Source organism: Neoarius graeffei, chromosome 9 (assembly GCF_027579695.1).
Source record: "Neoarius graeffei isolate fNeoGra1 chromosome 9, fNeoGra1.pri, whole genome shotgun sequence".
NCBI classification, from domain to species: domain Eukaryota; kingdom Metazoa; phylum Chordata; class Actinopteri; order Siluriformes; family Ariidae; genus Neoarius; species Neoarius graeffei.
Genome location: NC_083577.1, coordinates 36,738,907 through 36,752,593, shown reverse-complemented (window position 1 = coordinate 36,752,593; position 13,687 = coordinate 36,738,907). Strand labels below are relative to the sequence as shown.

The window sequence follows — 13,687 nt, the reverse complement described above, 5'->3', positions numbered from 1 at the left end:
TCTTTACTTCTGAGAGCCGCTGCCACTCCAAGATGCTCTTTTTATACCCAGTCATGTTAATGACCTATTGCCAATTGATCTAATGAGTTGCAATTTGGTCCTCCAGCTGTTCCTTTTTTGTACCTTTAACTTTTCCAGCCTCTTATTGCCCCTGTCCCAACTTTTTTGAGATGTGTTGCTGTCGTGAAATTTCAAATGAGCCAATATTTGGCATGAAATTTCAAAATGTCTCACTTTCGACATTTGATATGTTGTCTATGTTCTACTGTGAATACAATATCAGTTTTTGAGATTTGTGAATTATTGCATTCCGTTTTTATTTACAATTTGTACTTTGTCCCAACTTTTTTGGAATCGGGGTTGTAGAAAATTCTAAAGGGTTTACAAACTTTCAGTCACCACTGTACTTGTTCCCGGGCCCCCAGTGTCGGGACCATGGGGCAGAAGTGAGGGTTTATATGAATAGAGGTACAGGATGAAGAGCTCGTGTTTCGCAGAGGAGGCGGTGCTCGTGGGGAGGAAGAGGAGGAGGAGGAGGAGGAATGCAGCGGATTCTCAAGCAGCTTCTGCACATTTTAAACATGGACAACTGGCTGTGTGTGTGTGTGCTTGTGGGACTTCAGGTCGCCTGCTGCTTCGGGTATGACGGTAAGAGAAGTGAGCCTCCTCATGTCCTGTTCACAGAAGGGTTTTTGGCACTCGGATCTGCAGCGTCCAAGTTTTCAGTCGCTTCGGTCCTTGACTGTGGGCATTGAACTAAACCCTGCTGTTGTGTGTATTAGAGAATACGACAAAGGCGTTTAATTCCCGAGGTGTGCCGTGTGTGGTCTGAGGTTGAGTGTGTTTACGTGGACGGTTTTGGGGGGAGAAGGTGGAGCTGCGCGTAATAGTGTCAAGGAGGGCGAACACTGTACCCATTCATCCAGCTGTTCCAGCTGTTCTGAAGTGTTAGCCAGCGGTGCTGCTGTCTATTCACTGAGAGTTTACTTCACTTTCACCACTGTGGGCGCATTAAATGAACAAATAAGTCCTGAAAAGACAAATATCATTTGGTATTTAGATAGAATGCAGGAGGACAGGACAGAACATGACAGGTCAGGCTCCATCATGTGTGCTTATTATAATCTGGGTCCAAGGCAGGAGTTAAACTCGGATTTATGAGGTGGAGAGTCATACATCTTTCATGAGTACCAACAACTTGGGGCAAGTACCGCACAAAATTATGTGATGATAGACAATATTCAACAGTGATCATGAAAATGTGATCTTAAAAAAGTTTTCAGGATGTGTTTGTGTGGTAAGGGAAGACTGAACAGACTTGATTGTTAGTTTTTAGCTTTCGAATTGTTCTTTTCTGGCAGAGATATTATAAATGCACATATACCACGAAACTAGCAAAATTTTGCTTTCACTGTCAAATATATAGGCTAATGCAACCTCAATAATTTTTGGCACCTTTGGTAAAGATGGATCAAAGAGGTATGGAAAAATGTCCATCCATCCATTATCTGTAGCCGGTTATCCTGTCCGAGAGGGTCGCAGGCAAGCTGGAGCCTATCCCAGCTGACTATGGGCTAGAGGCAGGGTACATCCTGGACAAGTCGCCAGGTCATCGCAGGGCTAACACAGACAACCATTCATGCTCACACCTACGGTCAATTTAGCGCCACCAATTAGCCTAACCTGCGTGCCTTTGGACTATGGGGGAAACCAGAGCACCTGGAGGAAACCCTCACAGACAACATGCAAACTCCACACAGAAAGGCCCTCGCCGGCCACTGAGCTTGAACCCAGGACCTTTTTGCTGTGAGGCAACAGTGCTAACCACTACACCACCGTGCCGCCCATGGAAAAATTTCTTTGTGGTTAATTAGCTTAATCTCACCCAAATCTGAAAAAAGATAAAACAATTAATTGAAGTAAATCTATTTAAATGTACATTTACATAACAAAGCTACATGTACCTCTAAAATGTATACCGGGGCGGCATGGTGGTGTAGTGGTTAGCACAGTCGTCTCACAGCAAGAAGGTTCTGGGTTCGAACCCAGCGGCCGGCAAGGGCCTTTCTGTGTGGAGTTTGCGTGTTCTCCCCATGTCTGTGTGGGTTTCCTCCGGGTGCTCCGGTTTCCCCCACAATCCAAAGACATGCAGTTAGGTTGACGTGGGGCGGCCTTGGGCTGAGGTGCCCTTGAGCAAGGTACCTAACCCCTGACTGCTCCCTGGGCGCTTTGGTGTGGCTGCCCACTGCTCTGAGTGTGTGTGTATGTTCACTGCTTCAGATGGGTTAAGTGCAGAGGATGAATTTCACTGTGCTTGAAGTGTGCATATGACGAATAATAAAGGTTTCTTCTTCTTAAAATGAATCATTATATATTTTTATCCATCTTTACCAAGAGTGCCAATATTTATGAAGCTCACTGTACATATTATCCATCCATCCATTATCCGTAACCGCTTATCCTGTGCAGGGTCACTGGCAAGCTGAAGCCTATCCCAGCTGACAATGGGCGAGAGGCGGGGTACACCCTGGACAAGTCGCCAGGTCATTGCAGGGCTGACACATAGAGACAATCAAATCATTCACACTCACATCTACGTTCAATTTAGAGCCACCAATTAGCCTAACCTGCATGTTTTTGGACTGTGGGGGAAACCGGAGCACCTGGAGGAAACCCACGCAGACACGGGGAGAACATGCAAACTCCACACAGAAAGGCGTCTGTCAGCTACTGGGCTCAAACCCAGAACCTTCTTGCTGTGAGGCAACAATGCTAATCACTACACCACCGTGCCACCCCACTGTACATATTATATACATAAGAATTATCTTTTGCCAATGTTGACATGAAAGCATTCTTCTGGGAAGCAGTGTTTATTATTATTATTATTATTATTATTATTATTAACAACACCATTATGAAATGCTGTCATTTCCATCCATCCATCCATCCATCCATGATCTATCCCGCTTATCCGTCAGGGTTGTGGAGGAAGCTGGAGCCAATCCCAGCTGACATTGGGTGAGAGTCGAGGTACATCCTGGGCAGGTCTACAAAAAGGCTCCAGGCGGTCGTGAGGAATTCAGAATCTTCTTGCAGTGACCACTGTGCCACCCATTCTCATTTACATTTCAGTTTAATCTATCACAGGGCTAACACAGAGACAGACAACCATTCACACTCACATTCACACCTATGGGTAATTAAGTAGAGTAGCCAGTTGACCTAATCCACATGTCTTTGGACTGTAGGAGGAAACCGGAGCACCCAGAAGAAACCCACACAGACATGGGGGAAAACATGCAAACTCCACCCAAAAAGGCTCCAGGCGGTCGTGAGGAATTCAGAGCCTTCTTGCAGTCAGTGCGTTTACATGCACATAGAGAAAATCGAATTTCTGCCATAGCTCGACTGAAATTGAAGTTCTAAATGCCATGGAAACACCTTAGCTCGGCTGAAATCGAACCGAACTGGATTTCTCGTAATCGAGCTACGCGACCTAGATTATGCGATTGTAGCCGAGCTACTTAGTGCATGTAAACCCTATCGAGCTACGTAGTCGAGCTACTTACTTCAGCACTGCCCTTTCCGGAAGTGACGAGTGACGAGACCACAAGCGGGAAACACAACAGCCTCGGTCGGCATGACAACAGTAGTAGAAACGTGCACTTCTGGAGCAATGAGGAGATAGAGTTCATGCTCATTCAGCTTAAGGCGTTGAATATATATATATATATAAAATATATCTCGATGTTGCTGTCCTCGTCGTCGTTCTTCTTGTGAACACGGAACTGATAACTTTGTTTATACTCTTGAATAGCTCTTCTTCATGACGACAACCGGAAGTGTACCAACACGATGGGGCGTGTAGTGCCACCTGTGGCTCGGGTGCACAATGTCTCATCTCATCTCATTATCTCTAGCCGCTTTATCCTTCTACAGGGTCGCAGGCAAGCTGGAGCCTATCCCAGCTGACTATGGGCGAAAGGCAGGGTACACCCTGGACAAGTCGCCAGGTCATCACAGGGCTGACACATAGACACAGACAACCATTCACACTCACACCTACGGTCAATTTAGAGTCACCAGTTAACCTAAACTGCATGTCTTTGGACTGTGGGGGAAACCGGAGCACCCGGAGGAAACCCACGCGGACACGGGGAGAACATGCAAACTCCGCACAGAAAGGCCCTCGCCGGCCCCGGGGCTCGAACCCAGGACCTTCTTGCTGTGAGGCGACAGCGCTAACCACTACACCACCGTGCCGCCCCGGGTGCACAATGTACCTCACACAATAGCTCGATTTCCTTGTGTGCATGTAGGATTGGATTTCTCTGGCACCCCTGCTGGGACCCTTAGCTCGATTACCGACAGTAGCTCGATTTGGATGTGCATGTAAACGCACTGAGTGACCACTGTGCCACCCATTCTCATTTACATTTCAGTTTAATTAATTTTTCAAATGGCTTGTCAGATGAAGAGACTCCACTTGGCTGAGTTTCCCCTTCATATTTAGCCCTGATCCAAGGGAATCTTGAAGCTGTGGTTTAAAAAGAACTTGCATGAGCAAAATCCTGAGGTGAGGACAGATCACATTGCAAAAATGTTCCCTCAGAGTTTGATGGGAGAAATAAATACACATGCATGATGCATATAAAAGTAAATCATTTGCAGTGTGACTCAAGAGTCATTAATGGTATGCAGCGCTCCTGGGGGATTTTGTGGAAAATCTGTGTAAATATCTGAATCCCACATGAGGCCACATTAGCCATAGTAGTAAGTTTGTGTTCAGTATGCGTGTGGGTTTGTGTGAACCTTTTGCCTATCAAGTAACAAATTCATTGTCTTGCAGACATGTAAGTGTGGTGTGTATCATGAGTGTATGTGATAGGTCAAACTGTTTACATGTTAGATTTTTCACAGGTTACATGAAACTATGTTCATTTACTGTACTTAGGGTCTGATTTGCATTGATAGAATAAACACAACTTGCCTTAAGCCCTGGTCTTGAAATTTGCGAGTGTTGTGTGGGTTACAATACCATATGTACAGTATAATATTCCTGCAAACGTGTTTTCAAAGTAATATTCTGTGTCCTGTTGCATCTCTCTGTATCCACTTAGTTTAAATAAACATTATTCATTGATTCTGTTCACCGTATAGCATTTTATGGCCTGAAAGCTTTGAAATGTAGCAACAGTAAAGTGTGTAGAAGTGCTTTAAGCTATCATGGCATTCTGTAAGATTATGTAGTTCTCTGTCACATCAAAGAGATGGCAAGAGAACTACACGATGGCTCTAAAGCCTGCTGCGTGTGGAAAACTTGTGTGTGTGTGAGAGAGAAGAGTTGCACAACATTTTGCTGAGCTCAACAGATGAACTCCTCTGCCAAGAGGACCATGGAGCACTCAAGCATACAGTACACACAGAGAGAGAGGAGAGAGAGAGAGAGAGCACTCACACTTCAAATATCTTTTCTAAGAATGCTGGGATGTTAAGCCAAAGGTAGATCCTTGCAGATACAGGATTTCCAAGAAATGTTGGAGAGAGAGAGAGAGAGAGAGTGTGTGTGTGTGTGTGTGTGCACATGCGTACACGTGCATGTGCATGCATGTATGTTTGGGGGGGGCAGTCTGAGATGCTTCTTAGTGTGATGAGCTTCTATAATTACCTTTTGACACTATTCTACCTTCTCCACACATATCGTAGAGAGATTCTATGGTTAATTTTGGTTTTTATGAAGAATTAGGAAGAGCCCATGAGTAAATGTAGTTTAGTTTAAATGTAAATGTCTACTTCAGTCAGGATCACATGTTTTTAGTCTACAGTAAGTATGCACCACTGATCGAAATGGAATAGACCAAAGAAACCTGTTTCTATTGGATTGCAGTTCTGTTTATCCTGAACTGTGTAAATGGAAGAGAAAATTACATGTTGACTGTAATAGAATACGGGCGGCATGGTGGCACAGTGTGCAGCATTGCTGCCTCACATCTCCCGGGAACTGCATTTGATCCTGAACTTACGTTACTGTTTGTGCAGTTTCTGTGCATGTTCTATGTGTCCATGGATTTCCTCCAGGTTCTCCCACTTCCCACTAGATGGACTGAGTACAGTAAATTGCTCCTAGGTGTAAATGAGTGTGTGAATGTGTGTATCTGTTGCTTTGTAATGGACTGGCAAACATCCAGGGTGCATTGCTGGATTTCATGTGACGTCACATCCGCCTCATTAGTTATTCAAAATTTTAGCTGGTGGTCTACCAAAGCTCAGTTGACAAAGCGTTTGTATAGAGAAGGTGCATTGCTCCATGAAAAATGCCTTACACTTGCATTGTTTTAGGTTGCTCGAATCAATCAAACCGTGAAACTGATAAAAGTTTCGTCAGGGTTCCCTGTGAACTAATAAAAAAGGGTGAACGAACACAGGATTTCATGAAAAGACGTCAAGAAAGGTGGCTTTTGAACCTCTCACTGAAATCGAAGGGAGCCGAGTCGAAGCATGTTCGAGTTTGCAGTGATCACTTGGTGAAAGGTTTGTATAGCCCTCTTAGCTATGTCCTTAGTGTTTTCCAAGTACTTTTCTTGTTATGTATCGTTATTTTATGGTACTTTTTTTTTTAGTCAAAAGCTCTAAAGTCCCCAGCTGTTTTTTTGTTTCTTTCTCACAAAGTCCATATGCATGAAGGTCTTGCTTGATTCTCAACACAAGTGAGAATCAAGCGAACTGTTATTTGTTTACACTTCAACTTGCAGCGCTTCGTTGTAAAGATGCGAACGAAAAGCTTAAAAAATAATTACTTACACGGGCAAAAACAATACAGGATTCATTCGGCAGCAACTTGATACCGAGGTCCTTTACCCAGCCACATAGAAAAAACAGTTGTAAGCCTCCATACTCTTCCACGCTTTCATCTGTTTTGCGGTGTAGAAGGACGTCTGCAACACCAGATAGTTCGAAATGTTGGGGAACTCGACTGAAGGGTAGTTTTCGAGATTGTATGACACATCCTTCTTTCCCAGACTGGTCGATTCCATTGCACATAGCAATCTTCTGAATATACCTAAAGCGAACAGTGGCTTCTAGATTACGAGCATACTCTGATAAGTTATTGCTAGTTCTTTGCACTACAGCAGCTGTTTAGACCACCAGCTATTTCACTTCCGGTAAAACCGCTACAAAAAGTCATGCGACTGAAACCCAGCAATTCCCGCCTCACACCCAGTGTTCCTGGGACAGACTCTGGATCCTCCATGATCTTGATGAGCAGTAACTATGAGTGAGTAAGAGTGCAAAAGTGTACTCCTAATGTTTCCTTCAACATGTAAAAGATTTTTCGGAAACATTTTAGGATGTCACCATGATTGTAAACTCTAGGTCTATTCCAGTGAGAGGAAGGTAATGGAAGGCAACTCCAGTTCCCTAACTGCAGTCCTATTACCTGTGAAACATTTCTTGCATGTTGAGCTGCATGACAAAGGTGAAAATGATCACGATAGGTTGCTCAGTATTGAAATACTGATTATTTTGCACACAAAAAAATTAAATAAACTTGCAAAAAATTTTTTATTGCATTTTATCATCTTTACTAACAGAAAACAGCCCTTTCTTTCACGTTGTACATTATAAGCCTTTACACCATAGTTCTGTTGAATTCTGGAATCTGATTGGATAGAAGATGTTGATTAATTTTCCCTAACAGCTACTTGGATAGAGGTTCCAGCTACAAGGCAATACCAATATTAATGCACTCATTCTAATATTTAACAGTTATTCCATGAAACGAAGACATACATGAGCTGATAGCCGATGAGGCGCATAGCACCAAGTCAACTACAGTGGCATGCAAAAGTTTGGGCACCCTTACTGAAAATGTCTGTTACTGTGAATAGTTAAGTAAGCAGAAGATGAACTGATCACCAAAAGGCATAAAGGTAAAGATGACATTTCTTTTCAGCATTTTCTGCAAGATTTATTTTTGTTTTGTACAATTGGAGAGTGAAAAAAGAAAAGGAACACCATGCGAAAGTTTGGGCACCCCAATACATTTGAGTTCTCAGGTAACTTTTACCAAGGTTCCAGACCTTAATTAACTTATTGAGCTGTGGCTTGTTCAAATTCTTCGTTAGGAAAGGTCAGATGATGCAGATTTCAAAGCTGTATAAATTCTCTGACTCCTCAAACTTGTCCCTAAAATCAACAGCCATGGGCTCCTCTAAGCAACTCCCTCGCATTCTGAATAGTAAAATAATTGATGCTCACAAAGCAGGAGAAGGCTACAAGAACGTAGCAAAGTGTTTTCAGGTAGCTGTTTCCTCAGATTGTAATGTTATTAAGAAATGGCAGTTAACAGAAACAGTGGAGATCAAGGTGAGGTCTGGAAGATGAAGAAAACTTTCTGAAAGAACTGCTCGTTGGATTGCTAGAAAGGCAAATAAAACCCCGTTTGACTGCAAAAGACCTTCAGAAAGATTTAGCAGACCCTGGAGTGGTGGTGCACTGTTCTACTATGCAGCGACACCTGAACAAATATGACCTTCATGGGAGAGTCATCAGAAGAAAACCTTTCCTGCGTCCTAGCCACAAAATTCAGCGTCTGAAGTTTGCAGATGAACATCTAAATAAGCCTGATGCATTTTGGAAACAAGTCCTGTGGACTGATGAAATCAAAATAGAACTTTTTGGCCACAATGTGCAAAGGTATGTTTGGAGAAAAAAGGGTGCCAAATTCCAGGAAAAGAACACCTCTCCAACTCTGAAGCATGGGTGTGGATCGATCATGCTTTGGGGTTGTGTTGCAGCCAGTGGCACAGGGCACATTTCATTGGTCAAGGGAAGCATGGATTTGAATAAATACCAGCAAATTCTGGAAGCAAACATCACACCATCTGTAAAAAAGTTGAAGTTAAAAAGAGGATGGGTCCTACAATAAGACGATGATCCAAAACACACCTCAAAATCTACAATGGAATACCTCAAGAGGCACAAGCTGAAGGTTTTGCCCTGGCCCTCACAGTCCCCTGACCTAAACATCATTGAAAATCTGTGGATAGATCTCAAAAGAGCAGTGCATGCAAGACAGCCCAAGAAACTTGTAGAACTGGAAGCCTTTTGCAAGGACAAATGTGTGAAAATCCCCCAGGTAAGAACTGAAAGATTATTAGCTGCCTACAAAAAGTGTTTACAAGCTGTGATACTTACCAAAGGGGGTGTTACTAGGTACTAACCATGCAGGGTGCCCAAACTTTTGCTTCGGGCCCTTTTCCTTTTTTGTCATTTTGAAAATGTAAAAGAAGAAAATAAATTGTTTTTGCTTAAAATATAGAGGGAATGAGCCATCTTTAACTTTATGCCTTTTGGAGATCATTTCATCTTCAACTTGCTTAACTGTTCACAGTAACAGCAATTTTGACCAGGGGTGCCCAAACTTTTGCATACCACCATATTCAATTCAGTTCAGTTCAATTCAATTCAATTTATTTGTCCCCAGGGGCAATTTAAAGGCACACCGAGAAGTACAGTTAAACACATAATAAAAAAATAATAATTAAAAAAATTGACAGTGTGCAAGGTGGGAGTATGAGGATAAATTACTGTACATTGGTACAATATGTATAAATATGATCATTTAAAAAACAGTATATGCAAAAATATTGTGTGGTGCAATTTGCTTATGACAAATTTTTACTCAAAATTGTCATAAGCAAATCTGCTTATAAACTATAAGCCATGTATGACGAAATTGAGTGGAATAACTGTTTTATTCTATCCACATTCACTGGATTTTGAGAAACAGAGCATTTTTATTTTTTGCAAATTTGATAAATAAAAACTTTACACAAAACGTCCAACAAAATCATTTCAGCTTAGAATTTAAACAAACCGGCGAAATGACAGGAGTAGTTTGTGAAAAATTCTATAATAATAATTCTTGAAAAATAAAAAAGATATGTTCTGACTATCAAATACATTAGTTCCATATTTTGTTGCTTTTTTTATTTTTTGGGATTTTGTTTTTGAGTAGAGTTTTTAGTTTGTCCTCGGTTGGTTCAGCAACACGCTCCGCCATTTTATTTTTCTCTACTCACGGTATATGAGCTGATAGCCTAGTAGTAGAGTAGCCAATCAGAACATGCGATATAATATAAAATATGCCCGAATACCTTTTTCCCCATTTAGTTTTTAAGCTTATAAATACATACCTTTTTGTATAATGTCAAAATATTTTGTTTGTAAATGGATGTGTACTAGAAGTGTATTAATAACAAAAACAAAAGTGTCTGAATATTTATTTCCTCTCACTGTAAGTTTACTAGCAGAGAGCACATGCATGTTATATACTAAACATTGCATTTTCTGTTTGAAGTTCTCAAGCCAGTTGGAGTAACTACTGGTTTGTGCTTTACTGCAATTGCCCACAATGCAGGAATCAGAGATTTAGCTTGCATGCAGGCTTTCGGGATCTCTGTGATTCCGTGGCAATTCAGACTGTCCTTGGCTCTCTTTTGCTCTCTTCTGTTTTTCAGGGTCTGGGTACTGGCCTTATACTGACGATGAGGATGTAAGATACACAGGTGAACCACACACACACACACCCTCTCTCTTACTCATTTTCTGTCATTCTCACTCACTCTCTGACTCTCTCACTCATTTTCTCTCTCATTCTCTCTCACCCTCTCTCTTGCTCATTCTCTCACTCTCTTATTCTTACTCTCTCTCTACCTCTCTCTGCCCCTTATACATTTAGCAAACCTTCTGGCTGCCTCAAGTGAACTGCGATTTGTATTTTGGAGCACACCTCCCACACACACGGTGGAGTAGTGGTTAGCGCTGTTGCCTCACAGCAAGAAGGTCGGGGTTCGAGCCCCGTGGCCGGCGAGGGCCTTTCTGTGCGGAGTTTGCATGTTCTCCCCATGTCCACGTGGGTTTCCTCCGGGTGCTCCGGTTTCCCCCACAGTCCAAAGACACGCAGGTTAGGTTAACTGGTGACTCTAAATTGACCGTAGGTGTGAATGTGAGTGTGAATGGTTGTCTGTGTCTATGTGTCAGCCCTGTGATGACCTGGCGACTTGTCCAGGGTGTACCCCGCCTTTCGCCCGTAGTCAGCTGGGATAGGCTCCAGCTTGCCTGCGACCCTGTAGAAGGATAAAGCGGCTAGAGATAATGAGATGAGATGAGACCTCCCACACACCCACAATGTCTTTGATTTGCTCGGTTTCTGATTCTTCTCTTCTTCTCACTGACTAATCCACCTGCACTTCTCAATACTCCTTTCTGCTTTTATCCATGGCCGCCCTGAAGGCTAACAATGAGCCGAGGTAAGTGTATGGAACTATGTTTTTGGGTTCCTTTAGCAGATGAGCTTGGTTGTTTAACCATATGTATGTAAACCATATGTGTATGACCTTTTTAGTGTGTATGAGTACCTACATTATGTGTCTTGTGTAGGTGTTCCGTGGTGTGCTCTAGTCAAGGTGAAGCACGGGCATGTGAGCTGCCAAACACCACGTGGTCAGCATTATAAGAATGTGTTGGGAACCCGCTGTAAGATCCACTGCAAGAGAGGCTATGAACTCCATGGCAGCAGTGAAATAGTGTGTATGGCCAGCAAACAGTGGTCAGGAAAATACACCTGCAGAGGTCAGCATCACACAAGTACATACACATACTAGATGGTGCATCTAGCACAGGCTTAATAACAAGCACAACCAAGTATCAAACAACTTAGTTTCACTTTTTTACCACTATGATTTAAGCAGTAAAAAAAAGTTGATGTTAGTCTCCAGGCACACTTGTGTAGATGATATCTGATGTAACACAGACAACAGACAGTGGCATGTTGAACTTTTACCATAAACACTGTTAATGCTGACTATAAGCACATCAGCACTTGTGTAACTGAATGGACTGTGTTTTTGCAGAGGTGCGCTGTCCAACACTGGCCATGCCAAATAACGGTGGATTTAAGTGTTCAGATGGTTTCTATTACAACTCCCGCTGCCAGTTCTTCTGTTCACCAGGATACACACTCCGTGGAGACCGCAGTGTCACCTGTCAAAGCAGCAAGACATGGAGTAGTGGCCATAGCGTGTGTCTGGGTGGGTAAATGATCATGACCCAAAAACAGACTCAAACAGTCTACATATTTTGAGAAGTGAAGCTATGATTAGCATCAGTTGCTAAGGTGTTTGTTTTGACAGATCTGGATCCTCCAGTCATTAAGTGTCCAAATGTGAAGGAGAAGACAGCTGAGCCAGGAAAAGTGACTGCAAAAGTGACCTGGGATACACCGGAGGGCAAAGACACAGCAGATGGCATCCTCACAGAGTTAGTTTCTCACACACACACACACAGTCATGGAAGGGCTATTAGAGGCAGGCTGCAAATACAGGAAAACAGTTTATTAAAATTAAATTGAATTAAAATCTATAATTCGGGGCGGCACGGTGGTGTAGTGGTTAGCGCTGTCGCCTCACAGCAAGAAGGTCCTGGGTTCGAGCCCCGGGGCCGGCGAGGGCCTTTCTGTGTGGAGTTTGCATGTTCTCCCCGTGTCCGCGTGGGTTTCCTCCGGGTGCTCCGGTTTCCCCCACAGTCCAAAGACATGCAGGTTAGGTTAACTGGTGACTCTAAATTGACCGTAGGTGTGAATGTGAGTGTGAATGGTTGTCTGTGTCTATGTGTCAGCCCTGTGATGACCTGGCGACTTGTCCAGGGTGTACCCCGCCTTTCGCCCGTAGTCAGCTGGGATAGGCTCCAGCTTGCCTGCGACCCTGTAGAAGGATAAAGCGGCTAGAGATAATGAGATGAGATGAGAATCTATAATTCAGTTTGGACTTATGTTTTGTATGTTTTTCTGTATTGTTTATTTTATTGTTTTAACTTGCCTTAACCTTGTTCTTACTTTGTAAAGTGTCTGAGTATTAAGAAAAGTGCTCTATAAATAAAATTCATCATCATTATTCACACACATCACATTATCTCTAGCCGCTTTATCCTGTTCTACAGGGTCGCAGGCAAGCTGGAGCCTATCCCAGCTGACTATGGGCGAAAGGCGGGGTACACCCTGGACAAGTCGCCAGGTCATCACAGGGCTGACACATAGACACAGACAACCATTCACACTCACATTCACACCTACGGTCAATTTAGAGTCACCAGTTAACCTAACCTGCATGTCTTTGGACTGTGGGGGAAACCGGAGCACCCGGAGGAAACCCACGCGGACACGGGGAGAACATGCAAACTCCGCACAGAAAGGCCCTCGCTGGCCACGGGGCTCGAACCCGGACCTTCTTGCTGTGAGGCGACAGCGCTAACCACTACACCACCGTGCCGCCCCACAAATCCAAACTGAGAGGCATAAATGTGGTCACTAAGCAAGCAAAGGTTGAGCGATCTACAAACAATATACACAAGAACAGGCAGAGCTACTCTGCGGGATTGGACTCCACCAGGCTCTCATAAAAGAGCCTGCACTGTAGTAGAAATTCATTTGGGGGTAGACTATGCTATCACAGGGTGCTGGGGTGTCTATACCGTAAATGTATGGTGGACAAATCATACTGAACCAGGCTTAGGCATGGCAACCCTGGTGCTGCCTAGCTCCTCTTTCCCTGCTGTAGTCATGTCATGGCAAAGCATTCTGTCATGAATGAGCTGGTTGAGGCACAATGCAAGTGCAAGAAAA

General features: G+C 43.3%; 1 protein-coding gene across 4 annotated transcripts in view; it reads left to right on the top strand.

The window, feature by feature from the left end:
- The first annotated feature begins 539 nt into the window (after positions 1-539).
- The window catches only part of srpx (sushi-repeat containing protein X-linked), a 29,260-nt gene continuing 16,112 nt past the window's right edge, over positions 540-13,687 (top strand). For 2 of the 4 annotated variants that reach the window (XM_060929409.1, XM_060929412.1), the window contains exons 1-5: positions 5,529-6,534; positions 10,527-10,574; positions 11,449-11,640; positions 11,922-12,098; positions 12,201-12,327. In XM_060929409.1, the coding sequence (XP_060785392.1) occupies positions 6,318-6,534; positions 10,527-10,574; positions 11,449-11,640; positions 11,922-12,098; positions 12,201-12,327 (761 nt within the window). In that variant the 5' untranslated portion in view covers positions 5,529-6,317. Of the gene's footprint in view, positions 649-5,528; positions 6,535-10,526; positions 10,575-11,448; positions 11,641-11,921; positions 12,099-12,200; positions 12,328-13,687 lie in introns of those variants that run through there. The other 2 variants (XM_060929410.1, XM_060929411.1) reach the window with 2 other exon arrangements.